This window comes from Macrobrachium nipponense, chromosome 14, assembly GCF_015104395.2.
Source record: "Macrobrachium nipponense isolate FS-2020 chromosome 14, ASM1510439v2, whole genome shotgun sequence".
Taxonomy (NCBI): Eukaryota; Metazoa; Arthropoda; class Malacostraca; order Decapoda; family Palaemonidae; genus Macrobrachium; species Macrobrachium nipponense.
Genome location: NC_087207.1, coordinates 34,657,977 through 34,684,868, shown reverse-complemented (window position 1 = coordinate 34,684,868; position 26,892 = coordinate 34,657,977). Strand labels below are relative to the sequence as shown.

At 39.7% G+C, this 26,892-nt stretch overlaps 1 protein-coding gene and 1 long non-coding RNA gene across 3 annotated transcripts in view; one reads left to right on the top strand and one right to left on the bottom strand.

The window, feature by feature from the left end:
* LOC135226453 (uncharacterized) overlaps window positions 1-26,892 on the top strand; it is a 78,880-nt gene that overhangs the window by 7,748 nt on the left and 44,240 nt on the right. The gene's annotated exons all lie outside the window — the stretch shown is intronic.
* Window positions 3,097-26,892, bottom strand: part of LOC135226452 (ELMO domain-containing protein 2-like) — a 130,915-nt gene continuing 107,119 nt past the window's right edge. For both annotated transcript variants that reach the window (XM_064266046.1, XM_064266045.1), the window contains exons 6-7: window positions 11,571-11,639; window positions 3,097-5,597 (exon numbers count right to left, since the gene is read on the bottom strand). In XM_064266046.1, coding sequence (XP_064122116.1) covers window positions 5,303-5,597; window positions 11,571-11,639 — 364 coding nt within the window. In that variant the 3' untranslated portion in view covers window positions 3,097-5,302. The remainder of the gene's footprint in view (window positions 5,598-11,570; window positions 11,640-26,892) is intronic.

Sequence of the window (26,892 nt, the reverse complement as noted above, 5' to 3'; positions counted from 1 at the left end):
TCGAAATATTGTGCTAGAGACTTCCAAGTCGTTGCAAAATGAAGGTAAATGATTGAATATTACTAGAATATAAGAGTTTTAGCTTACAATTGCGTTTTTCGACCATTTCGGTAGAGTCAAAGTTGACCGAAAGTTGAAATTTTTGCACTTAACGTTATTTATTTGAAAATATTTCAAAACCGATAAAAGCTACAACCATGGGTTGTTTTTTGTTGTATTGTGCATGAAATTGCGCACATTTCCATATATAAAACTTTATGTAACGGCAAATTTAAAAGGGTGCAAACATTAGGACAATCGCACGAAAAAATTTATCGGAAGAGTTATCGCACGAACGTAAGGAAAAAGTTTTTTCATAAATTCACCATAAATCGAAATATTGTGCTAGAGACGTCCAATTTGTTGCAAAATGAAGGCAAATGATTGAATATTACTATAATATAAGAATTTTAGCTTACAATTGCGTTTCTCGACCTTTTCTGTAGAGTCAAAGTTGACCGAAGGTTGAAATTTTTGCACTTATCGTTATTTATGAAAATATTTCAAAATTGATAAAAGCTACAATCATGAATATTTTTTAGTTGTATTGTGCATGAAATTGCGCACATTTTCATATATAATACTTCATGTAAAGGATAATTTAAAATGGTGCAATAATTATGTCAAAGTGACGAAATAATTTCCGAGATGTGTCACTGATACTTTTTAGTGCGATAAGAAAGAAATTCGCGCTTGCGCGCCTGCGTAGCGATTGTAAACAAAACAACGCCTTGATCCGTGAACTCCCAGCATCCCCCAAGGCGCGTGATTCAAAAGTTTTCGGCTGGTAGGCCTATAAGTATTTTTCCGCGAATTTTTAAAAAAACTTTTTTGAGCCGACGTATGATACGTCCAATCGGCATACGGGAGACATTTTGACTCGACGTTTAATACGTCCAATCGGCGTAAGAGGGTTAATATTAACAAATGAGAATTAACACATCTTTCTCACTTAACCTTTAAAATTTACTTGTGCATAATGCTGAAAATATGTCTCTGACATATGCAACTGATGCCAAATTATTAAATTAATTAATATGAGCACAAATCATCAGAACTACCATAAAGTCCTGTTTCTTGAAATCTGTTCTTCTATGGTGGAAATAGGGCTCCATTAAAACTAGCAAGTAGTTACATCACTGCCATAAAACAAGAGAACCTAGGCTAACATTTTATGTGCCAGGATTAGGAGTTCAATACTAAAAACTTACATTAAAAAAATTCACCAAAGAGGCAACAAGTATCATCTGAAGCTGATTTTAGCAAATTTAACTATTTGGATATGTTCCTGTTATTGGTTGACATAATACTATCATACATTCCATTATGAAAATGAGTTTTACCTGCTCACTCATTTCATCTTGTAAATAAAAAAGAAAAAAGGTAATCATATGTAAATCAAATACATAATTTTCAATTATTTCTTATTCAAAGTACTTATAAATTCAAAGAAGAGATTAATGATAAACCCACTGATGTAGAAAAATAGCAGATTGTAAAAAAAGGGTGAAACTTGCATATTCTAATATTTACCTCCTTCCCCAGCCACTATTTCCCCCCTAATTTAAAACAATTTTCTGTAATCTGATGCATCTTGGAGTGCATTTGACAACTCACCATTCATATACAATATCAAAAACTGTGTACCAGTGAACCCTGTGCAGTGTATCACAATCATTATCATGCAAACATGGGAATAAGTGAGGTTATGTTGTATATTTGGTAAAACAAAACTTGCAATGATAATGCTAACACTTATTAAATAACAATCAACCCTATTAACTGCACAACTAATAGCTTATCATAAATATAATTCCGATTATATTAATTTACAGCAGTACATAATTTTATGCAAATAAATACTACAGTATTTGGTAGAGAATTGTACTAAGCATACTGTATATAGAACTACTGAGGGATTTGTGCCTCTTTAAAACTGGTCAATGTGTAACAACAAACATTCCAACAAAAGTTTTTGAGTAATGAAATCCTAAGTCTGAGTGTTATATAAAATACCACCTCTTGAATGTCTTGATTCAAGAGGCACTAAGTAAATGAGCCAACTATTGTTTACCAATGACAAATTTATTCATTAATGCAGGACATCAAGTCTTACAATTTCTACTTTCAGTAAAGTATATGTTACTTGGCAAATGGTCCAGACTTTTCTGCAAAATATCATTACCAGCTGGAGCCATTAATCAACTAAAATTCCTTAACATTATTAAGTACCTTATAAAGATCACACTTTTTATTTCAAATAGTAGAGTGGTAGTTCAACATCAGTAAGTTGACCCACTAACAAAGTTGCAACCTTATTTTCAACATAGACAAACATTATTGTAAAATTTATTTAAAAAATAAATTTATAACAACCATTTTGCTTTTTTAGCCTATCTACGAAAACAGTCATAAAAGACTAAGATAGGACCAGTCAAAGCTAAAATCTACTATAGATAAAGAGCAGTTTGGGCTAAAAGCAAGCATAGATCAGGAGCACTTAAGGCTGAAATCTTTAGTAGGTGAGGAGCGGCGAAGGTTAAGAACTTAAGTTGGTGAGTAGCTGTCAAGGCTAAAAATAGGATAGATCAGGAGCAGTCACGACTAAAACTATGGTAGATCAGGTAAGTCAGAGCATACACATAAATGTAATCAAGATGATAAAGCACCTCATCATCAAAGATACCCTGAACATTACTGGCCAATATATTAGTACTTGAGCATTATCTGGCAGTGGGTGGAGATAATCTGAGTAATCAATAGATCCTTGAATAATAAAAAGTAATTTTTAAAACCATAAAGATGCCACCACAATAAAAGACATGTTTGAATTAAGTACAGTGAAGTGCTTAAAGTTGTATCAAAATCTAAAATTAGCCTCACTAACAGATAGAGTGCAACCTAAATAAACCAAGGAAATTACATGGTCATTCGAGTGATGTGATACATATTGTAATGATTACAATTCTTAAGCATCAGAGGAAAAAGCCTTATTTCAAATTCAAAGCTTCTTGCAAAATATGAAAAATTAAAACTGATAAAGAAAACAAACTAAAGGCCTTTGTACATCTTTAATACCTAACTCCAAATCACACCTATGGGATAACAAGCTTTTTATGATACTCTGCAACAGTTAACTGGTTGTATTTTGAGTAAAACTAAATATGGCTGTCCAATTAAAAAACCACCACTACAAATATTCAATGCATGTTTTGATAACCTTTTGTACATAATTTTCCCATGTGCATGATATGTATTTGAGTAGTATACAAAACTATTTCTGTGCAGTACATTAAGCTAAGCAAAAGATTACTTACTAAAGAAATTTTTCCAACATTGTGCCTCCCCAGCTTAAAGAATTACCTGCATTTAAACTAAAAAATAGCTCCAATCAGATTTCAACTGAAAATTCTTAAATAATAATCAAATAAAGATGTAATAATAAACTTCATAAACAAGCTGGCATTCCTAAGCTTGAAGAAAAGATGAGAATAGGGCATTCCCTCACACCACATACTCCAATATCCTGCAGTATCGTATGCCAAGTGTTGACACTGACATAATATAAACTACTATAAATCATATTAGTACTTGCATAGGTACTTATATGATTAGAGAAAGATTACAGCATGTCACTATGCTACATATTACTCAAAAGTACCAGAACAATACTGAAAGTTGAAATTAAAATATGTATACAGTAGTACACTTTACTATTGGTCTACAATTCATTCCTTGTTTGTAAGACAAGCCCTACATATATCCTGCGCTTATCTCTTAATAAAGGCTTGTAAACAACTTGAGCTATTAAGCAACCAGCATCTGGACACCTTTGTCAGCTAAAATGTACAGTTCCTGGCACATGGAAAAATCCATATGAAAATATATATGGGAACTATGACTTTCAGAGCAATAAAATTTGTGCCAACAATATGTTTACCTATAGCAAGTGTTGGTGGTTTTCATTATATATACCCACTTCAGCACTAGCAACCAAATTTGGTTCTTATCTCAAAAGGTACTTGGTCAAGCAGTGTATACCTTCTACAATTAAAAAGTTTAATATGCATACCTAACTTAATTTTTGCCAAACTTGGTCCATTTTCTTCAAATGTTTACCAAATGAGGAAATCTATTTTTTAACAGGAGCCAGTCAATCCATGTTGGCATATCTACAACTGGAAAATCAACACCTTAAAGATACTAATGAGAAAATATAGTACTCTCAACATTCTCGAAAGCCTCAGAATGTTTCTGCTAGTTTAGCGTATTGATAAAGTCACTAATACATGGCCCCATTTTAGGTAACCAAGTAATCTTTTTTACAACACTGAACACTGTATCAATAACCTTTCACCCTGGCTCTACTATGCATGTTAGCAACAGGCAATTTTACAGAAAATACACACATGAACATGTACAAAATGTCTGAAACTGTAAAATACATGGGTTGCTTGGGGTGCACTGAACTTTGAAGGCAATGAGTTGCATCAAGAGTTAACTTGTAAGCATAGGATGAATAAGGATTGAAGGTTTCCTGTGCCTGACTGTTACTTAATGATTCAAGAAGGACAGACTTGGAAAATATGATAATGCAGCTGTTCAACAAGAGTACTTTGAACTTTCATACCTGCCCTTTCTTTTGCACTGCTCTAGGATGACAGACTTCTTCAGATGTACTATATGAGGACTGAGAAAAATAGAGTAATACAGGGACAGTAATTTTATTACCCAGAAGTCTGATCTTAGAAGGGATATATGCAAATATAAAATCATGAAAATAGCATTACATATACTAAATTTTGAAGTACTTTTGTTATTCTGCAAGTTATGATGTTCAAATTAAGATATGAACAAAGTAGCACATTTCATCATCACAACATTTGTTTATGAGTGACATAAAACTTGGAAATGGTGCTAATTTTGTCATTGCATGGTAACTTCCCTTTGCAATCATTATCATGTTCTGACTGAAAATATGTTTGGCAAAACAACACATTTTAGTCTAAAACTTGATAATGAGGCACACGAAATCCAACACAATCAGGGGCCACATACTATTCATTAGGGTAGGAAGGTAGGAAAGGTGGTTTCAAAAACCATACACAGTCAAAGAAGGCAACTCTTGAAATATGCATTGCTTGTACACATCAACTAATCCTCAGTAATCCCCAAAAATCTGTATTAAATAGCATATAACCTATTATATAATGACTGCAATCTTCTACAACAGACTTCTATGAAATCTAAATTGAAAAGATCATTAAATGTTTTCTAAGACAAAGTTACACTTAAAATATGCAGTAGGATCTTGCAGTTTTTGTTTTACTTGATTTTCAAATTTATCTCTCACACGTGAGAATTCCATCATATCCTTGGGTTTTTCGTGCCTCCAAAGTTCATCAAAAGTATAAAACAAGTAGCAATAAAACTGATGGAATGTACGTACTTCAGAGAACTTTTTGGAAGCATTGTAGAAATGGGTCTTGGCTTCACCATTCTTCAGTAGTGAGTATGCCATGAAAGTAATGTTGATCCCAACTATGGCAAATGAATACCTAGAAAAAATTTAAGGCTTTGAATTCTTTGACAAGCACAAGAAGAGCACCATTTTGTAGAATATATAAAATGATCCTGCAGTTACCATTAAATTCTAGACCATTAAATTCAACTTTCAACAACAAGTTATTTACACATAAGGCAGCCTGGGACAACCTTGCTGTATTGAGAAATTCTTAACGTATAAGAAATATATAGTCACACCAATGAAAAACTAATGGGGATCTGTATGCTTAGCAAGTAATGAGTACACAATTTCTAAATAATGAAAACTGTAAAACATCTAAAACAGTTCCATTACTACAAATTCTTTATGTACTTTACAGCAGAGTATGTGCTAGTTGTGAGCCCATTCATTAAATAAACAAAAGAAATCTTGAGTTATTCTCTCTGGATAATATTCTACAAATGGGAGACAACTCCCAACTCACTAGATCACAAATAATTTGCTAACTCTTCAAGCCAAAATTATATAATTATGGTGGGTCATTATCTTGTGTCAAGCAATGTTGCAGTTCTTATAGTTTTATTACACTAAAGAGTGCTAGCACTGACAATAAAACCTGTCGTTTTCATGGACCTATGATGTTCAAATCTCTGAATGTCCTAGACGGTGCTCATTACATTACAAAAAAGTAAAATATGCAGCATATCCACATGAACATTAACCTCTATTCTTACTGAACAAAAATGGTGCTGATCAACTACAAAGTTGCTGTGCATGATCAGAAATTGGGGTGCCATGTGACATACACCTGATCTGGTTTTGATCAGGTCTCATGGGCAGGTCATACGAACATACGTATGTGTGTGTGAGTGTATGTTCCCTATATAGAAAATTATATATAATTCAGCACTTGGAGCCATACAACCGAGTGCAATGGACCAATTTTGTGTGTGCACTTTACTACTGCTGAAGGGGTAAGTGAACTTACATTCAACAGCCAAAGTGTACTTTTTGGTCTTTTATTTTTGAACATTTGTTTCCCCAGTTTTCTCTTTAATATATGACTGTTCCAGGATATTTATATTTGCTTTGATTTTTGCATTTGTCCTGTGGATTGATTTTTATTATCTTTTTTTTTATTATTATTAACATGCCATTTATTTTCTGTATATTTATCTGGGATTCCTTCCTTCTCAGATAGACCTGGAATCTCATAATGATGGAAATAAGGCAGTTTCATGTAAAATTGACTGGGGACCTTTTCAATTGTAGATTTAGACTGGGGAGAATTTTACAATTTACTGTACTTTTTTTACTGGTGTTTAAAGATGGGTTAGATACTGGAGGAAGCGGGATTTTGTCTGGTTTTGTCCAAAACCGTTTTATTTTGGTTTCCCATTTTATATTTTGATTTACAATTTTCTATGTCAGTGTTTCATTTAGGTTTTTTTCACATGTTTCATATAGAACTTAGAGTTTCAGGACTCAACTTTAGTTAATTAGTGCCTTGTTGGGTTTTCACAAATAGACTATTTTTATAATTCTGGATCTAACTCAGTGAACGGAGTTAGTTATGAGTCGTAGGTTGTGTGAGAGGGAGGAAAGAGGTCGGCAGAGAGAGAGAGAGAGAGAGAGAGAGAGAGAGAGAGAGAGAGAGAGAGAGAGAGAGAGAGAGAGAGAGAGAGAGAGAGAGAGGGGAGGGGCACTTCATCAGGAGAGAGAGAAGTCAAGTTTCCCAACGCTACCTAACTATCTTTACTGTCAAGGAAAGTAGAGTTCAAAAACGCCTTTCAAAAAAAGGTGTAATAGATGTGATACCTCACTTGAAAGGGCATGAAATTTGCTGACATGCTTAGAGGCAACCAATGCAATACTATGGGGTACAGTCTTGAGTATCAGATCCCTAAGTTAGGTGCTCCATACAAGCTTATTGGGGGCCATGGTCAGGTCTTGAGGGCATGATCAGGGTCAAGTCCTAGATCTTCTATAAATGATTAAAGAGATTGAAAATGTTCTTATCATTTCCTACATCTATGCTGTGTTGGAGGAAGACTGAAGACTAGGTGGAGCTTAAATAACCCTTTATAGCCTGAGGAATGGCGAAAAGCCAACCCTTTTCGCCATTCCTTAGGCACACAAAAGAAGGCTTCTAACATAAAACTACAACATCTTACAAGAGTAGCGCATCAAAGACAGCCCTTACAGGTTTTTTTATCATTAAAGACATTAAAGTATAAATAGAAGTTCTAATTGAACGACCAACAGCATTGGTTATAACACCAAGGAAATCAGAGAATATTAGATGCAAGGAAATAACAGACTTCTGAGTAGCCTCATATGTAATTTACTTACAATCACATTCACAAGTAAAGTTCAAAGCTTTTGGGCCATTGCAATCATTAGGAGAAACAGAATTCAACCATTCCCTGCAGTGAGCACTGGAATTATCACCAAACACACAAAAGGCCTTTCAAAATACTTCCTGTATCTAGCCACAGTGAGCTGAAGAGTCAAAAATAGTAACATTTGAGTTTAGACTGCAACAGACAGCACACAAATAAAAGTTTTTATGCCTGCCATAAACCTTTATGACTTAGAGCTCACGGCAACCACATTCATATCAGGTCTCATGAGAAGCTGGGTATGTAATAATTCTTAAAATCCAATGCTGCCATCCCTTTGCTTAAGGAATGGCACTTAAGAGTAATTATTATTATTATATAGGATTAGTTTATCCGGACCTCTCAGCCTAATAACAGCTCTTCTCAGGTTTGTTTTCAGGAATTAATCCTGAAAAAAACCTTTATTTAGAAAACTGGTTTCACTTAGGAGCATGAGCATCCTATTAAATAAGTAGTAGTAAGGGTTTCTTGAAACCTAGTAAGAAGCTCGGGTAAATACCTTTTGGAGAAATCAGTTTCTGTACATAGTACAATATCATACTGCCTGGAGGCAACTACATGGTCACTGATATATTACCAAGCAGCCCATGGATATTGCATTGCAATACATCACAACACTGTTGAGGTCTCTATAGAAAGCAGATAGTGAATTTCTCTACTAATGATAATAATGATAATATGAGCATTGGTTAATTGTAGAAAAATCATAACATTATTTCATGGAAAAAGATAGCAAAATTTCAAGAGAAAAATAGCCAACATTGAAGAGTTAACAGCATGTAAAGTCAAAGAACCCTCGTGGATAGCCAGCCATTTCAACTGAAGGAGGGACAGCAGTGGTTTTGAAATTAAGAAATTTTTATAATAAAATTTATTTTCTAAATACTTACCATACCTCTCTATTTTGATACCTGTACGTATTTCCCCCGTCAGAAGGGAGGAAAACAGTGTGTGAAAAGTAAAAAAAAAAAAAAAAAAAAAGATAATAATAATAGGATAGTTTAATTTGAACCATCTATTCATGCATCCCTTGTGGGAGGTTTGAGCATATATACTTTTCCATTCAATTTTTCTTGTCTATATGAGTGGGGAGGTAGGGGTGATACATAATAGAGGGAAGCATTTAAAAAATAAATTTTATATTAAAAAATTTCCATTTTTGAAATGAAGCTTTCCTCTCCATTATGAAAGCTGATTCCCACATTGAACTAAGGAGGTGGGAAGGATGTGAGGACAAAATAAATAACCACCAGAAAACCATAAAATTCCACCATGAATAAAATGCTACTCACCTAATGATTAACATCCATCTGTTGGTATTGATACCAAGCAAGGACTGATTCATTGAGTAGGAAGACCTCTGAATGATGCTGGAGGTTCCTTGTTAGTGATACCATTTTCCTTCTGATGCAAGTGGGACACACGGCCTTGTGCTTAGGACAGCAGAGCAATGATGGTAAAAGAATGAAGGCCCTTGCCTAATACAACATAAGTATCTTCATTCTCCCAAACCTTGAGAATTTCCTAACTAAATAGGAGAGGTCAGAGTAAAACTACCCTAATTGTTCAGGATATTAGTTCCCCTGCCATAATGAATAGCTCATTCTGCACGATTCATAGTGAATTTCCACATCTCACAGATAGTGTGAGACAAACACAGACTAACACCTCCACTGCACTGCATTGACAACTTTCTCTAGAGAAGATTCTTAATGAAAGTGAAATCTTACTTCAAGAAGAGATGTACCTCTCTCACCAGAGCATTGGACAGACAAGACATAGCCTTCTTTGATAAGGATAAGTCAGGTTTCCTACGGCTGCAAAAAAAGTTATTGACATTCTGCCCGATTTCTCTAGTCCTTTGTAATTATATAAAGAGAGCTCTGACTGGACATCTGGCATCAAAGAGGACAGACTGGCTGGGGATCACGAAAGAGCGAGGCAGAGCACGCAACTTGAAGATAAACTTTGCCCTGAAAAGAGATAGTAAAGAATGGCATGAGAAAGCATGATGCTCACCAACTATTTTTGCTGAGGCCATGGCTAACAAAAACGGAGTCTTCACTCTCAAATTCTTAAGGGAGGCTGCGCTCAAGGGCTAAAATGGAAGTACATATAAATACTTAAGCATTACAACCAAATTCTAGCCCAGGAGTTTATTTTGGGAGGGGCAGATAGCCTTCTTAATAGAGAAGAAATATTTAGGCCAGTATGCCTCAATACACAAATTAACATGAATTGATACCCTTCAATGGCAGGAACTGAAAAATGTCTCTCGTAGCATAAGTAAAGAAAGAATTTAATTATATTATTCAAGGAGGTACAGGTGCAGGAAAGCGTCTGGTGTCAGGAGAGTGCTTGCTGTCAGGCAAGTGCCTACTGTCAAGGAAGTGTAAAATGTAAGGTGAACACCTTCGTCAGAATATCGAATCATCTTGCAAGGGAGGACTACAAGAAAACGCATAAGAGTACGAGGCCTCCCGCAATGCCTAAGGGATACAGAATCAGATTTTGAGTAAATGCGCTTACTCTTACCTTACATATCTATCTCCTGCCTACGTAAACTTCACTTGATTTGGCATGCTTATCTTTTGGCGACAAAGCACCAATCTGCACATACACACCAGGTTGGCCAGAGGAAGAAGACAATGGGAACAAACCATTTCCATTCCTGAACATACCCCATTTCCCTGTGCAGTATACCTCCAATAGTAGTAGGAGCATCACAGGGACAGCTGGGATATGACTAACAGGAAGGGAGGGTGGTGCCACTCCCACTGGTGCAAGGGGAACACCAAAAAAGGATGACTAAATTGGTTCGGCAAAGCAGAAAGTGTCTAGGAGATTACCTCCATACACTTTGCAAACACAGCCCTAAAAGTAGCTACATCAGCTTCTAATTTGTTAAAACCTTAAATCCTGAACAAGACTGGGAGCTTTGAGAAGAAAAGAAAATTTTGAGGGAGAAGCATTACTAAGAAACGATTGAGAACGGAAAGGCCTGCTACATGAAAGGCTGTGAAATTATGAGAAACTCTTACTCGTAACCTCATTTCCTGTCCTAGAGTTAGAAGAATTTTTTTCTGTCTTTTCCTATTCATATCTGCTTCTCGACTCTGCTTATATTTTAAATAAACATTTATCATTTCATATGACCGACCAATGGACTGATCACAGCAATCATTAAAAGAAAAATCATTGTTCCTACATGTAGCACATTCGTTGTGATAATTGTAAACTGGAAAGTAAAGATGGTTCTTGCACCCTTTTACCTTACAGACATGAAACAACTTTTCTTTCTCCTCTTTGGATGACATTCTATATACGTAATAAAATAAAAAAATCAAACCAAATTTGGAAAACAAAATCATCAATGAAATCTTGTATACACTCTTCAACCCATCCTCAAAGGTCAAACACAAAGGAAAATACTGAATGGAAAACTATAGACACTTAAACTACCCTAAAGGGTTGGGTGATCCTATTAACACCCCCCCCCCTTTTTTTTTTTTACTTTTCACACTACTGTCCTCCCGCCTGATGCGAGAAATAGTTATCATAATAGAGAGGTAAGATTCATTTAAAAACTCAAGATTCTAGATCATAAAAAATAAACAACTTACCCATATACCGGATGATGTGAGCGTGCTAATACATGTCGAGCTGCAGAAGTATGCTGCTCTGCAAAGAATCTGAAAGACAAAAATACAGTATACTATAAATGATACTTATATAATTTACATAAAATATTTCAACCATGACATGAAAAGTTTCATTTTCTTTTGACAATTTATTTATGTTAGATAAAATAAGAAAGTATCAAATTGAAAACCTAGTACATAAAGTGGACCCCCCCATTCATGTTCTTGGCATTTGCGGATTTCTCTAAGGACTATATCTACCAATTATTCACAGGGAATTCGTGTATTCTTGGTATTTTCCTATAAGAAATATCAGCAAATTACTGTAAAATTTTCATATCAATTTCATGAGTAAATGCACTTTTTGTGATAAAACTACTAAACAGAAAGGTATAAGCATTTTTAGTGTAGTTTTCTTGAGTCTGAACTAACAAAATAGGCAGTTTTAAGTATTTTTATAGGTCTTCTAAGTATTAGCTGAAGGGTCTGGTATGCATCCCCTGTGAATACAGGGGTCCACTGTGTATATCAGATTTGAATATCCGTAGTGTGAAGAAGTGCAAGAACCTGACCTATGCTCAGAAACTGGAAGTGGTGAAGTTGATTGATGCTGGCGAGACCAAGCAGAGCATGAGGAAGAGGTTTGAAATTAATGAGTCCACAGTAAGAGGCATTTACCAGAAGCGTAAGCATATCAAGAGTCATATGACGCTGTCAGCCACTGAAGGAGCCAGCAATACCTTGCGTAGCCATAATTTGGTGCTACTGAAGACTGAGCGGCTCCTAACAAGATATTTGGATAGGCAGGCACAACGGAACCATGCTGCAGAAATGTGTGAGATAATGGCAACAGCCAGATCACAGATTTCTTACACCATTGCACCGAGTCTCAGCCAGCCCACCCTCAACCAAGACAATCAAATGAGGATTCTGGGGATGATGCTGATGATTTTGAGGGCTTTGAAACTTCTGCAGCCATAGATGACTTCCTCGACAAGATACAATGTTGATGGGTGGTCAATAACAAGCCACCCCAGCCTTGGAACCCCCCTCTAACCCCCCTAAGCCCCTCATCATCCTCAAAAAGGTAAATGAAATGTCTAATTTTAATTTTATAGCCTTGGTATGATTTTATTTTACAGCACTGATTTGTTGAATTATACTGAATACAGCAACTGATTTGTTGATTATGTTTAAGCAATGTTGTTTACAAAAGGTAAAAATGGTGAAGATAAAAGGAGAAATATTGGTGACTTAGGAGGAAAATTTGTGGTCAGGGAACCAATTAGAATTTTCCCATAAGTTCTTTAGTTCTGCTATAACGCGTCCATAGTAGCACCAACTAGATGTGATAGCTGGGGGTTAAACATGTATATATACAGTGGTACCTCAATATACAAAATTAATCCGTACCGAGGCAGCCTTCGTAACTTGAGCTTTTTGTATCTTGAACTGCATTTTACATTTAAATTGCCTAATTCGTTCCAAGCCCTACAAAAACACCCCAGTAAATTTTATAATAAAGCTAAATTGACCAATAAACAATGATATACAACAATTTGGACCATTCAATACCTAACTTAATACGTACTATTAATATGTAACTGTAAATAAAGTGTATTAGTGTACATCATATACAAGAAATACTGTACGTACATATGTACGTATGTAGTAAAATGTGGAACCTTACCTTTTGAGTGAGGCTATCTCCGTAAGTGGCGACAGAGGAGGAGGAGGACAAACAGCAAAAAAGTTGTTATGTAGTACGTACACTTAACTTAACGAAACACATTAACCCTTAAACGCCGACTGGACGTATTTTACGTCGACATTTTTTGTCTCTCGGGTGCCGACTGGACGTATTTTACGTCGACATACAAAAGTTTTTTTAAAAATTCGCGGAAAAATACTTTTAGGCCTACCAGCCGAAAACTCTTGAATCACGCGCCTTGGGGGATGCTGGGAGTTCACGGATCAAGGTGTTGTTTTGTTTACAATCGTTACGCAGGCGCGCAAGCGCGAATTTCTTTCTTGCTGCACTAAAAAGTATCTGTGACACATCTCGGAAATTATTTTGTCACTTTGACATAATTTTTTTACCATTTTAAATTAGCCGTTACATGGAGTATTATATATGAAAATGTGCGCATTTTTATGTAGAATACACCAATAAATACTCATGATTGTAGCTTTTATCAGTTTTGAGATATTTTCATATAGATAACGATAAGTGCCAAAATTTCAACCTTCGGTTAATTTTGACTCTACCGAAATGGTCGAAAAACGCAATTGTAAGCTAAAAATCTTATATTTTAGTAATATTCAATCATTTAACTTAATTTTGCAACTAATTGGAAGTCTCTAGCACAATATTTCGATTTATGGTGAATTTATGAAAAAACTTTTTCCTTACGTCCGCGCAGTAACTCTTCCGAAAATAATCATACATGCGATTGTGGTAATGTTTGCACCATTTTAAATTAGCCGTTACATAAAGTTTTATATATGAAAATGTGCGCAATTTCATGCACAATACAACTAAAAACAACCCATGGTTGTAGCTTTTATCAATTTTGAAATATTTTCATATAAAAAATGATGTGACAAATTTTCAACCTTCGGTCAATTTTGACTCTACCGAAATGGTCGAAAAACGCAATTGTAAGCTAAAACGCTTATATTCTAGTAATATTCAAGCATTTACCTTCATTTTGCAACAAATTTGAAGTCTCTAGCACAATATTTCGATTTATGGTGAATTTATGAAAAAAATAACATTTTCTTTACGTCCGCGCGGTAACTCTTCCGAAAAAATCATACGTGCGATTGTGGTAATGTTTGCACCATTTTAAATTAGCCATTACATAACGTTTTATATATGAAAATGTGCGCAATTTCATGTATAATACAACAATAAACAGTTGAAGGTTGTAGCTTTTCTCATTTTCGAAATATTTGCATATAAATCACGATATAGCCACGTTCGTTCAAATTTGACTCTACGAAATGGTCGAAAAACGCAATTGTAAGATAAAACTCTTACAGTCTAGTAATATTCAGTCATTTCTGGGCTCAGCTCGTGTCGGCCTATGAAAGTATCCTTAATATCATTCTTTCTAGGTAAAATTAGCCTAAAATTACCAGAGAAAAACAAAATTAAGAAAATGTCAGTAAAACTGACTCGCTCACTATAAAAAGAAGTGTCGGTATGATATAGGGCGAGTGTGGAACACTACCACGAGACAAACACCAATTAGAACTTCCCTATCAGAATCCCCCCAAGAGAGAGCTGAATACCAACGGGGCGATGCATGCCCTCTACTACTACTACTAAGGACGGACCACGGACAGCAGCGCCCCTAGCGGTCATCCTTAATTTTTAGCGCCAGCGACAAGTCGCCATTTTCTTGTGCTCGTGCTTTTCTTGCGAATTATCCGCATCTGTATCATGGAACGCTCTGCAATCGCCACGGCTAAGTTAAGTAACTCATAAGTAACATTTTACTGTATTTTTGTCTTCCGGGTACCAGTATTTTCCTTTTTATAGGTCATATACGGTTCCTCGGTTGTCTCGTGGCGGCCATGCCGCCTCGTAAGAATTCCCGGTCCTCCATACTGGGACTTCTTATGCTTATGGGCTTACTTTTTCACATTCATTGTTTACATCGAGTTTTAGCTAGTTCAGCCCTCCTACCATTCTCTTAGCTTGGTATTTAGGGCTATTATTATTATTCTCGGCCCAGCATCCCGGCTCTTGCTCTACATCGGCTATCGCTGGCTCCGAGTAGGCTTCTGTTTTCTCGGAACAGTCTGCCTCCCTCCTGGCTTCTTTCTCTTTTACTAAAAAGTGTCTCTTCCCCTTTTCGATGTATGTTATTTATTTAGGGTGTTAGGCTAGCCTAGGTGCTTGTTCCACATGTGGTACAGCTTGGTTCACGTGGGCCCTACCACGGTTGTGTTGCTCGCGGCCTAGGCCACTTGCTGGTCACAGTGTTCCTATAGCCAACCTTACCCTGACCCCTTTCCTCCCTCTCTGATGTTTTAGGGAGGGAGCTGTGGGGACCCCTTGGTTGTAATAACAACCCTCATCGCCTTCTCCCCCCCCCTTCCCCCCCCCCCCCCTCCCCTTCCCCCCCACACACTCCGGAGGTTGACTCCGGGGGGTTTTTTTCCGACGCCAGCAATGGGGGTATAGAGGGCCGGGGACCACTATGAAGGTACCCGGGTTCTCCATACTGGGGGTATTGGTGAGGCGGGGAGGAGTAAGGCCATTCCCTCCACCCCCCTTTCCTCGCTCCCGCCGTGTTTCGCCGGGACCTCCCTCCCACCCCCCTCCCCATTGCTCAGTTCCACCTCCCTTACGATACGAAAGGAGTTCCTTCCGTCGCAGCCGGGGCCCCTTTGGTTATAGGATATTGGCTCCGCTAGCGGGCAGGGTGGGCGCTATGGATGGTCGATTGCTTGCCTACTATATCCTTATATCTCTCCCCCGCTACCGGAAGGGAGCTTACCCTTACCTACGCACTCTTCTAGTAGACGGGTGGAGAGAAGTTGTTTTAATGTTGTTTTAATTTTGTTATTTTAAGGATATATACCCTATTATAAGATATTTTACAATGAATTGTGTGTTATTATATTCATTTTATCAACCATCCCCGCCATTGTCCGTCGTGGTTTCCATTACCACCACTCCTAGTTGGTTGATTCTTGTGTCTCCGCCATTGGCGGAGCCATAGCCTATCTTCCAACCTGGTTACCACACGTATTTTAGCGGGGCTCTGGTTTTATCTAACTTTAAATCGCTCCGGCACCAGCGGAGCATATGTTAGGCTGTAGTGTTTAACTCTGTACTCATGTACTTTTTCACTTATTTTTCATTGGCTACCAACTGCCAGGTCCCGGCCTTTGTAATGCGACGCTATATGACCCCTGTGGACCATGACGAGTGCAGGTCTCACGCCCCGTGTGCCACGTCGTACAATGAGCGATCGTCTGGCACACGAAGCCTGCGCTATATGCTACGACCTGGTCGCTCAGCTGGGAGATGGGGTATGTCCATTATAAGGTTACTTAGATTTTACTAACAAATTCTAGTTCGTAAGTTTGTTAACCCTGTCCGCAATTGGTAGCTAATCCCGCCTTTCTTTCAGGCTAGCGGTGTGAGGGAAGTCGCCCTCGCCACCCTGAAAGCGTGGGTGGGCGGCTTTGGGAAAAACAAAAAAGCCGCACCAAGGGCCAGCCCTACATATTAGATAGGAAGTTGGCCATCCAGATCTTCCCTGCGGGCAAGTCGACGGGCTACGTCGACCCCTTTTTTTGTTGTCCGCCGCCCCAGTGATAGCCTCCATCCAGCAAGAACTCCAGCAATCGTTTGGGGTCGTAGCCTCCCCCAGGGTCAGTTCCGGACGTCGCTGCCCTGGACCTGAACCCTCCGAGCCGGATGGCGGTAGTTAGTGAGGATTTGTTGGTTGAGGTAGGTTTGTCGGGCGCCCAAGGTCTTTCCTTGGGCGCTCCTGGATCTTCTCCTGTCCCTTCTTCTTCCGCCTCTTTCCAAGGCTTTTCCGGGATCCGAGATCCCTAGCCGCCCTCCCGCTCTCTCTGTACCTCCTAAGGAGAAGGGAAAGAGAGAACCGAAGACCTTGTCTAAAGACGACTTCTAGGAAGTCGTCTTCGTCTTCTTCGGCCAGGAAGTCGTCGACTTCATACGCCGATGCGGTGAAGGCTAAGCCGAGCTCTTCCCAGTCGAAGAGCTCCAGAAGCAAGGCTTCGAAGGAGAAGGCTCGCGCTACCACCGAGTCGCTGCCTTCTCCCCACCCGCCTCCGCTGCCCCCTCTCCGGCTATGCCGGCAGGGGTGGCAAGCACCAGCTCCTGCGTTCCCTCTTCTGTCTCACCAGGAATGATGGAACAGGTAGGGGTGATGGTAGGTTCCCAAATTTCGGCATGGGGAACACGTTTTGAGCAGATGTTCGCGCAATTATCGAACAGTCTGTCTCAAACTGGACAGACTATCCAGGACCTCTCTAATAGGATGAGAAGAGAATGAGGATCGAGTAGCTGGGCTATCTCAGGCTCCTCCCCCAGTCTCCCCTGCATCTAGCACGGGGATTCTTCTCAACTTCCGCCTTACGACTCCTTGCCAGCTTTCTCTATGGAGAATCCATGGAGAGTAGCGGCCTACGCTCCTTTTAAGGACGGGATGATTTCGATCGGAGTTTGGTACTCGAAGGATTGAGGACTTCGAGTTCTATCCTCCGGGTCTGTCGCAGCCTTTCATCGGGTATGCTAGGCTGACGCCAACAGCTCTTACGAGAGAGGACAAGATCTCGAAGGAGTCAGTTCTCTACAGTAGAGATCACGCCCAACGAGAATGGGTTCACTGCCTTGAGGACTGGGAGTGTACTAACACTAGACTCCAGGCCTACAAGAGTCCCTTCACTATTTTCGCGACGGAAGAGGAGGTCTCTCTTCCGTTCGCCACGAAATTGGTGGAGAAGGCTCTTCAGGCAGTCCTCAAGGATGAGCCCATTCCACAGTTGAGGGAGTCGGAGTCTACTTCTCCACTCTTCCCCGCCTTCGGAGAGTTATGGAAAACCTGCCAGCTACATTCACGCTGGGTAAACTCAAGCGGACTGCGCCATGGACCAGTTCGGTGAGAAATTACCTAGGCTGCCGGATTCCCTAATCCAGGCAGAGTTCGATGCGCGAACTAGGTTTGGCAGGTCCCTTAACTCTCTTATCGTTACGGAAATGGCTGCACTTTCATAGCTAACGAACCGCTGTTCAAGATTCTGGCGAAATCACAGTTTCAGACGGTTCTGTCCAGACGCTTTTGACTTCTTCCAAGCCACAGGAGGAACTGCCGGAAGCATGTCCTTCAAGAGTGCACTATCAGGCACGAGCCTAATAGACTCTTGGCTGCGAGCATGTGGGGAGCGGATCTCTTCCCAGAGTCCGCAGTGAACGAAGTCCACCACGAAGCTGCTAGACTCAACCAGAGCCTTAGAGCTAGGTGGGGTATTTCCTCTAAGAGGAACAGGAATCCGTTCCCACTGCTGGCAAGAAACCAAAGAAGGCTGGTAAGAGGTTCCAGCCATATAAAAAACTTCAGCATCAGCAGCAGTTTGTGCAGGCAGTCCCAGTTACCCAACAGGGGACAACCTGCCACATCTAAACAGACCCAGCCTTTCCTCCTGGTGCCCCAGCAATCGCAACCTTCTACTTCCTACGCTATCTCGCCTGCCTTTAACCCTGCTTATGAGGCTCAAGGCTACTCTCAACCGAGGGTAGGGCGAGGGGTTACTTTCGTCATCGTGGCGCAGGAAGGGCACAAGGAGTAAGCAGTTCAGAGGAGGGCGTGGTGGCCAACCGCCCATCAGCAATGAGGCTCCCCAGGTAGGAGGGAGGCTGTTCCTCTTCCGCCACAGGTGGGGGTTCAGCAATTGGGCACAGAGCATAGTGTCCAAAGGATTAGGCTGGAGTTGGATCAAGGACCTCCCCCTCCAATCTAAATCATTTCATCAGGTACACGTCAAAGGAATTGATAGATTCGACGGAACGAACTCCTTCAGAAAGGAGCTATTGCGAGTAGTTCAAAACATCTAAAATTTCAAGGGCGCTTATTCAGCGTGCCAAGAAAGGCTCAACAAAAAGAAGGGTAATCTTAGACTTGTCAAAGCTAAACTCTTTCATTCGCTGCGACAAGTTCAAGATGCTTACCCTCTCGCAAGTAAGGACCCTACTTCCGCGTGGAACCGTCACATGCTCCCATCGATCTTACAGACGCATACTATCATATCCCTATAGCCAGGCACTTCCGCCCATTCCTAGGATTCAGGCTAGGAAATCAGACATTCTCATTCAAAGTGATGCCCTTCGGTCTGAATGTAGCCCCCAGGGTATTCACAAAAGATAGCAGAAGTGGTTGTACAACAATTGAGAGCTCAGGGAATCATGGTAGCGGCATACCTCGACGATTGGTTGATCTGGGCACCAACAGTCGAGGAATGTCTCGAAGCTACAAAAAGGTAGTTCACTTTCTGGAACATCTGGGGTTCCAGATAAACAAAACGAAATCCAGACTTACCCCGGAATCTCATTTTCAGTGGCTAGGAATCCAATGGGATTTGTCTTCCCACAATCTATCAATTCCAGTGGCCAAACGGAAGGAAATAGCAAAATCTGTCAGGCAATTCCTCAATGCAAACAGACATCAAGAAGAAACCAGGAGAGAATCCTAGGGTCTCTTCAGTTTGCTTCGGTAACAGATATCCTTCTGAAAGCAAGGCTGAAAGATATAAATCGAATTTGGCGGTCAAGAGCAAACTCCAAATATCGAGACAAGTTGTCAGTAATTCCTCAGATCCTCCGCAACCAACTACGGCCTTGGTCAAAAGTAAAGAACTTAGCCAAGAAGGTACCCCTTCAATATCCCCTCCCAGTGTTAACCATTCACACGGATGCTTCCCTGTCCGGGTGGGGGGATACTCTCAGTTCAAACAGGTTCAGGGGACTTGGTCAGTTTTTTTCAATTTCGCCAGCTCCACATAAACGTGTTGGAAGCAATGGCAGTATTTCTTACTCTGAGAGACTGCTTCCCCCGAAGAAGTCTCATCTAAGGCTAGTTTTGGACAGTGCAGTAGTAGTTCACTGCATCAACAGAGGAGGGTCCAAATCCAAGCATGTGAACCATGTCATGATAGCCATCTTTGCATTAGCAAACAAACACAAATGGCATCTGTCTGCCACTCACCTGGCAGGAGTAAGAAATGTGATAGCAGACGCCCTGTCCCGGTCAGTTCCTCTGGAATCAGAGTGGTCTCTGGACGTCGGGTCATTCCAGTGGGTAAGCCAGAGAGTCCCAGGTCTCCAGGTGGATCTCTTCGCCTCACAAGCGAACCACAAGCTCCCTTGCTATGTGGCCCCCAACCTGGACCCTCTGGCTTTATGCCACGGACGCCCTGTCGTTGGATTGGAATCAGTGGAGGAGAATTATGTTTTTCCTCCAGTGAATCTGCTCTTGAAGGTCCTGGACAAACTAAGGTCCTTCAAAGGGATAGTAGCTCTGATTGCCACCGGATTGGCCCCAAGAGCAACTGGTATCCTCTTCTTTTGGAATTGGGTCTCCGACCTCAACGGATCCCCAATCCCAAACTGTCACAATCAGTACAAATGAGGACTGTGTTCGCATTCGCCCTACAAGGAACTGCCTCCAGGACCCTAACCTTTAGTGGTACTTTCATTGAAGTTTTGCGTGGCGAATAAAGATGGCTGACATTGAATCCACAGAACATTCTCTTCCTAGAATCTAGTATAAAGTAGAAGAGTCGAACCATTAGACAATATGACTCAGCTGTTAAAAAATTAGCATCTTTCCTGAGAGAATCGAACACCACAACCATGACAGTTAATTTGGCTATATCCTTTTTCAGATCCTTGTTTGAAAAAGGTTTAGCAGCTAGCACGATTACCACTCACAAATCGGCTTTGAAGAAAATCTTTCAAGTAGGTTTTCAGATAGATTTGACTGAATCTTATTTCACATCTATCCCTAAAGCCTGTGCTAGACTTAGACCTTCCTCAGAGGCCTACTACAGTTTCATGGTTTCTTAAATGATGTCCTCAAACTAGCTTCAGATACTGACAACTCATCTTGTACGTTCATTATGCTCCTGAGGAAGACATTATTCTTACTAAGCCTAGCCTCAGGAGCTAGAATTTCAGAACTGTCGCTCTATCCAGGGATGCGGGTCATGTGGAGTTCCTCCCATCAGGAGAAGTTCTACTTGCCCCGGATCGTAGCTTTTTAGCCAAAAATGAAGATCCTCTTGCAAGGTGGGCCCCTTGGAAGGTTATCCCACTTCCACAGGATCCTTCTCTCTGCCCAGTATCAACTCTTAGAGCCTTTCTTTCTCGTACTTCTTCTAGATCCTCAGGTGCTCTCTTTATGAGAGAACAAAAAGGTGGTACTTTATCAGTTAAAGGCATTAGACAGCAAATCCTTTACTTCATTAAACAAGCCAACCCTGAGTCATTCCCAAAAGCACATGATATCAGGGGAGTAGCCACCTCAATAATTATTTTCCAACATATGAACTTTGAGGATCTTAAGAAGTATACTGGATGGAAAATCCCCGACAGTCTTTAAACGGCATTATTTAAAGTCCTTGGAATCTTTAAAGTTTTCAGCAGTAGCAGCGGGAAACATAAGTTTCCCCTGATACTGTTAGTAGTTGTAGTATTGATCCAGGTCTCCTTTCTACCTACTTCAACCAACATGCCTCAACCTATCGTCAGGCTACTCAACTCATAGCCTTAGGCCGTTGTATCATATAGTGGATTGTCCCTTATTTTTTTGCTAGGGACAACCACCCTTGTACTGATATGTACTTCAGTGTTCCTACCCTTATTTTTATGCTAGGGTAGGACACAATATGTTTGTATATTCACCAATTGAGTTTGTGATGAGCTTCAGTCACAATGTGTTTGTATATATTTGAATTAATTGTATTAATGATGGATTTGAGTGTACCTATCCTTATTTTTATGCTAGGGTAGGACACATGTATGTATATATTTGTAATTATATATTCTAATTAAGTAAAATCCCAAATTTTCCTTATTTTACATGCATATCTGTAATTTTTATTATCTACCATTTAAGTACTTTAAGTTTACTAACATTCTGTTATTTATATTGTAATAAGTAGTTTTAAGTGCTTAATTTGTATGCTGTATTTGATTTACTTATATATATCCATCATTTTAAACTCGTTTTTCATTATTCCTTTTCCATCTTGTCTGTTTCTCTGGTACTCTTTCAGGACCGACACGAGCTGAGCCCAGAAAAGGATTTTGACGAAGGAAAAAATCTTTCCTCCAGGGTGATTGGCTCGTGTCGCCCTATGAAACCCACCCTTTTTTATTTGGTTTGTTTTCCCCCCCTTGCAGGACAAGATGTATTTTATGTTTAATTAAGGATGACCGCTAGGGGCGCTGCTGTCCGTGGCGTCCTCTAGTAGTAGTAGTAGAGGCTGCATCGCCCGTTGGTATCAGCTCTCTCTTGGGGGGATTCTGATAGGGAAGTTCTAATTGGTGTTTGTCTCGTGGTAGTGTTCCACACTCGCCCCTATATCATACCGACACTTCTTTTAAGAGTGAGCGAGTCAGTTTTACTGACATTTTCTTAATTTTGTTTTTCTCTGGTAATTTTAGGCTAATTTTACCTAGAAAGAATGATATTAAGGATACTTTCATAGGGCGACACGAGCCAATCACCCAGAAATAGATTTTTCCTTCGTCAAAATCCCTTTTATCTTCATCGTGAAACAAATTCGAAGTCTCTAGCACAATATTTAAATTTATGGTGAATTTAAAAAAAAAAACTTTCCTTCCCTCCGCGCGCGGATTCTCCGCCACAAATCTCCGAAATGCGTAAGTCCCAATCTCGGAATATTTGCTCCGTTTCATATTAGGCATTTCATAGAGTTTTATATATGAAAATGTGCGCAATTTCATGTAGAATAAAACGAAAAATATTTGAAAGTTGTAGCTTTTCTTATTTCCGAAATAATTGCATATAAAAAAATATATATAAAAAAAAATTCGACATTCGGTCAACTTTAACTCGTCAGATATGGTCGAAAACTGCATTTGTAAGCTAATATTCTTACAGTATAGTAATATTCAATCATTTGTCTTCATTTTGTTTTTAAAGAAAGAAATTGGAAGTCTCTAGGACAATATTTAGATTTATGGTGAATTTTGAAAAAAATATGTGTTTACGTGCTGCGCGTTACGAATTCATGCATTATTTTGTGATAATATTTTCTCTGTGTTGCTTTTATCGTTTTACAATTTGTTATATACCAAAATAATCGCAATTTAGTGTACATTACAACGAAAAAAAAAGTAACTTGTTACCTTCAACTGTTTTGCGCACAGCGCGATTTGAATACAATTATATATGAAATTTCGTTTTTGCACTATCATATATCGCATTATTTATATATGATAATGATAATTTTTTTTCATTTCTGATGGTTGCATACTAAACTTCAGGCAATGACAAAAAAAGGAGCCAAAAATGAACTATTAATCTTCAAAACTAAGCACGCTATGATTTTTTGAAAAAAATATTTTTTCCGCTCCCGCGCTCACTCTGAAACGTCTCCGGCACACGGGAGACATTTTTTTTTTACCGCTTCGGCTTTTAAGGGTTAACAAAACCGTAACACTTAACTTTACATAAAAAACTTAAAATTAAATTTTTTATTTTTTGTCTTTTTATTTTTACATTTTTTTTTACTTGTCTATACTTTACGTTTATTAAAAATTTCAATTTCTTCACCACCAAATGGATGCCAGTCCGTTTACGGAATTTATCAAACCACCCCCCGAGAAGCCTTGAAGTCTGGAGTTGCCATCGATGTCCCTTCACCTCCGTCGTCTTCGGCCTGGGCATTCAAATCGCCAAAAATAGCGCTGGCCTTCTGGCAGATTGCCGTCTCGGTTATCGTATCGCCAGCGATTTATTTGTCCTCAATCCATAGAAGAAGCAGCCTCTCCATCTCACCATACACGTGGCTCCTCTTGTTGGACAAAATAGTCACGCCCTTGGAAGGTGTAGCTGCTTTGATGGCTTCCTTCTGCTTAAGGATGGTGCCTATCGTCGACGGATTTCGGCCGTATTCCTTAGCGATCACACTCAACCACATGCCAGCTTCATATTTTTTTATTATCTCCATTTTTGTCTGCATAGAAAGCATGCTCTTCTTTCCGTGAACTTCAGCAACTTTCTTGGGACCCTTGACTATATTGTACGTAATGAAGTTATGTAGTATACTAATTAAGTTCTCACACAACACGATAAAGTAGTACAACAAAATCACTAACAAGAATTTACGATAACAAACGAAATCGTATATGTGAACGAGCGAATTTTGTGTGCGTACGATAACGCTGGTGCGAAGCAATGGCTGAAGAAGAACGCCTTCTACGTAGAGCACGATGGGAGAGAAGCCTACCAATAGGAGAGCAGGATCTTATGGCGATGACTAGCATCAGGAACCAATGGGAGAGCGGGAGGATGGTGGAGAGTCTACTCAGTTGGTGGCGCACGAGTTTTAAAATTGTTATCAGTGGTCCGGGCGAATCTCAGGACTTTACAGCGACAACTTTTCGTATCCTGAACTATTTTCGTATGTAGAGCCAAAAAAATCTTTGTATTTGCTTTCGTAACTAAGTTGAGCCTCTCATATGTCGAGGTACACTGTGTATATATATATAATATATAGATATATATATATAATATATATACACACATCACCATCATATACATACACACACACTACACACACACACATATATTATATATACATATATATATATATATATATATATATATATATATATATATATTATACACACACACACACACACACATATATATATATATATATATATATATATATATATATATATATATATATATATATATAGATATATATATATATATAATATATATATATATATATATATATACAGTGTACCTCGAGATACAAAATTAATCCGTTCCGAGGCGGCCTTCATATCATGAGTTTTTCATATCTTGGAACACATTTTACGTGTAAAATGGCTAATGCGTTCCAAGCCCTCCAAAAACACCCCAGTAAATTTCATAATAAAGCTAAATTGACCTATAAACAATGAAATACTACAACAATCTGGACCATTCAATACCTAAATTAAGAATAAGAATCCAAAACCTGTAAATAAAGTGTATATTAGTGTACAAGAAATATTATTACTGTAACGTAAAATGTGGAAGCTTACCTTTCGAGTGAGGCTATCTCCGAAAGTGGCGGCAGAGGAGGACAAACGGCAGATAACGTACGTACACTTAACTTTACGAAAACATAAATAATTTAAGGAAAACTATAAAACTAAAATTTACGAAACACATTAACAAAACTGTAACACTTAACCCTTAAACGCCGACTGGACGTATTTTACGTCAAGATAAATTGTCTGTCGGGTGCTGACTGGACGTATTTTACGTCGACATACGAAAGTTTTTTTTTTAAATTCGCGGAAAAATACTTATAGGCCTACCAGCCTAAAACTTTTGAATCACGCGCCTTGGGGGATGCTGGGAGTTCACGGATCAAGGCCTTGTTTTGTTTTGAAGCGTGACCCAGGTGTGCATGCGCGATATCCCTTCTTCTCGCTCCAGCCAGCATCAGTAGCGCACCATCCGAGAGCGATCTTTCGTGAAAAGCGTGTTTTTCTGGACTTGTTTTGCGAGACTTTGAGCATTTGTATTGCTACAGGACATTCATAGATATGTTCTCAACGACGTGTGAACCGTGAAAGGCGCGTTTTACCCGTCGGAAGGGATCGTGTAAGGCGAGTTTTGGACCTGGATGCTGGCGACGGGCCAAGCACCCAGCATGACCCGGCGCCTCAAGGCCGTTCTGTGCGGCCACGTGTGGCTGAAAGTGTTTCAGGAACACATCGTATGCCTTTGGTTACCCCTAGGAAGCATGTGGGCGTCCTTAGGGGCATTCGTAGGCATTTGGGAGGCCTCCAACCAAGGGACATAGACGAGTATCTTTCGGAGCTTGATCGGGAACATGTCGCAAGTCCTCATTTTGATGGCGGATGGTCATCGAGTGATGAGGACATCAGTCCCGATGAAAGTGAGGATGAATATTTGCCCCCAATGTCCGTTCGAGGCTCACATCCCGAAAGTGAGCTCGAATTCAGTGGTTCAGTGCTTACGAGGGGGAATCTAGAGGAGGGGGAGGGTGGGGAGGGTGGGGATACGGGCTCAAGTTTTTTAGCTGCGAGGAGTTTACAGAAAGTGAGGCCTAAGGAGGGTGATGGGCCAACCGGGGGTGGGTAGTGTGATTCGTGCCCGCACCCGGCGGGCGCGGGTCGGGCACGTAGAAGGTGGACGTACGCCGCCAGCCAAGGTGAGGTCGGTCGTCGGAGAGTGATGAGGGGTGGACGGAGGACCCCACCCCTCCTAACATGCACCCCTTCATGGCAAACCCCTGGGATGACCGTACCAGTACCCCTGACTGTTTTGGGGTTCATCCAGCCTTTTCTGATGCGGGAATTGCTGGAATACCTGGTACACTAGACGGTGGACTACGCTCGGTACTGCCGGTATGAGCTGAGGACGACCTTGTCGTATTACTGGCGGGGTTGCAACCTCATTGACATGGCGCATTTTTTGGGGCTCCACATTTATTTTGGTATGACACCTGCTGTCGACGTCAGGCAATATTGGAGGAGAAATTA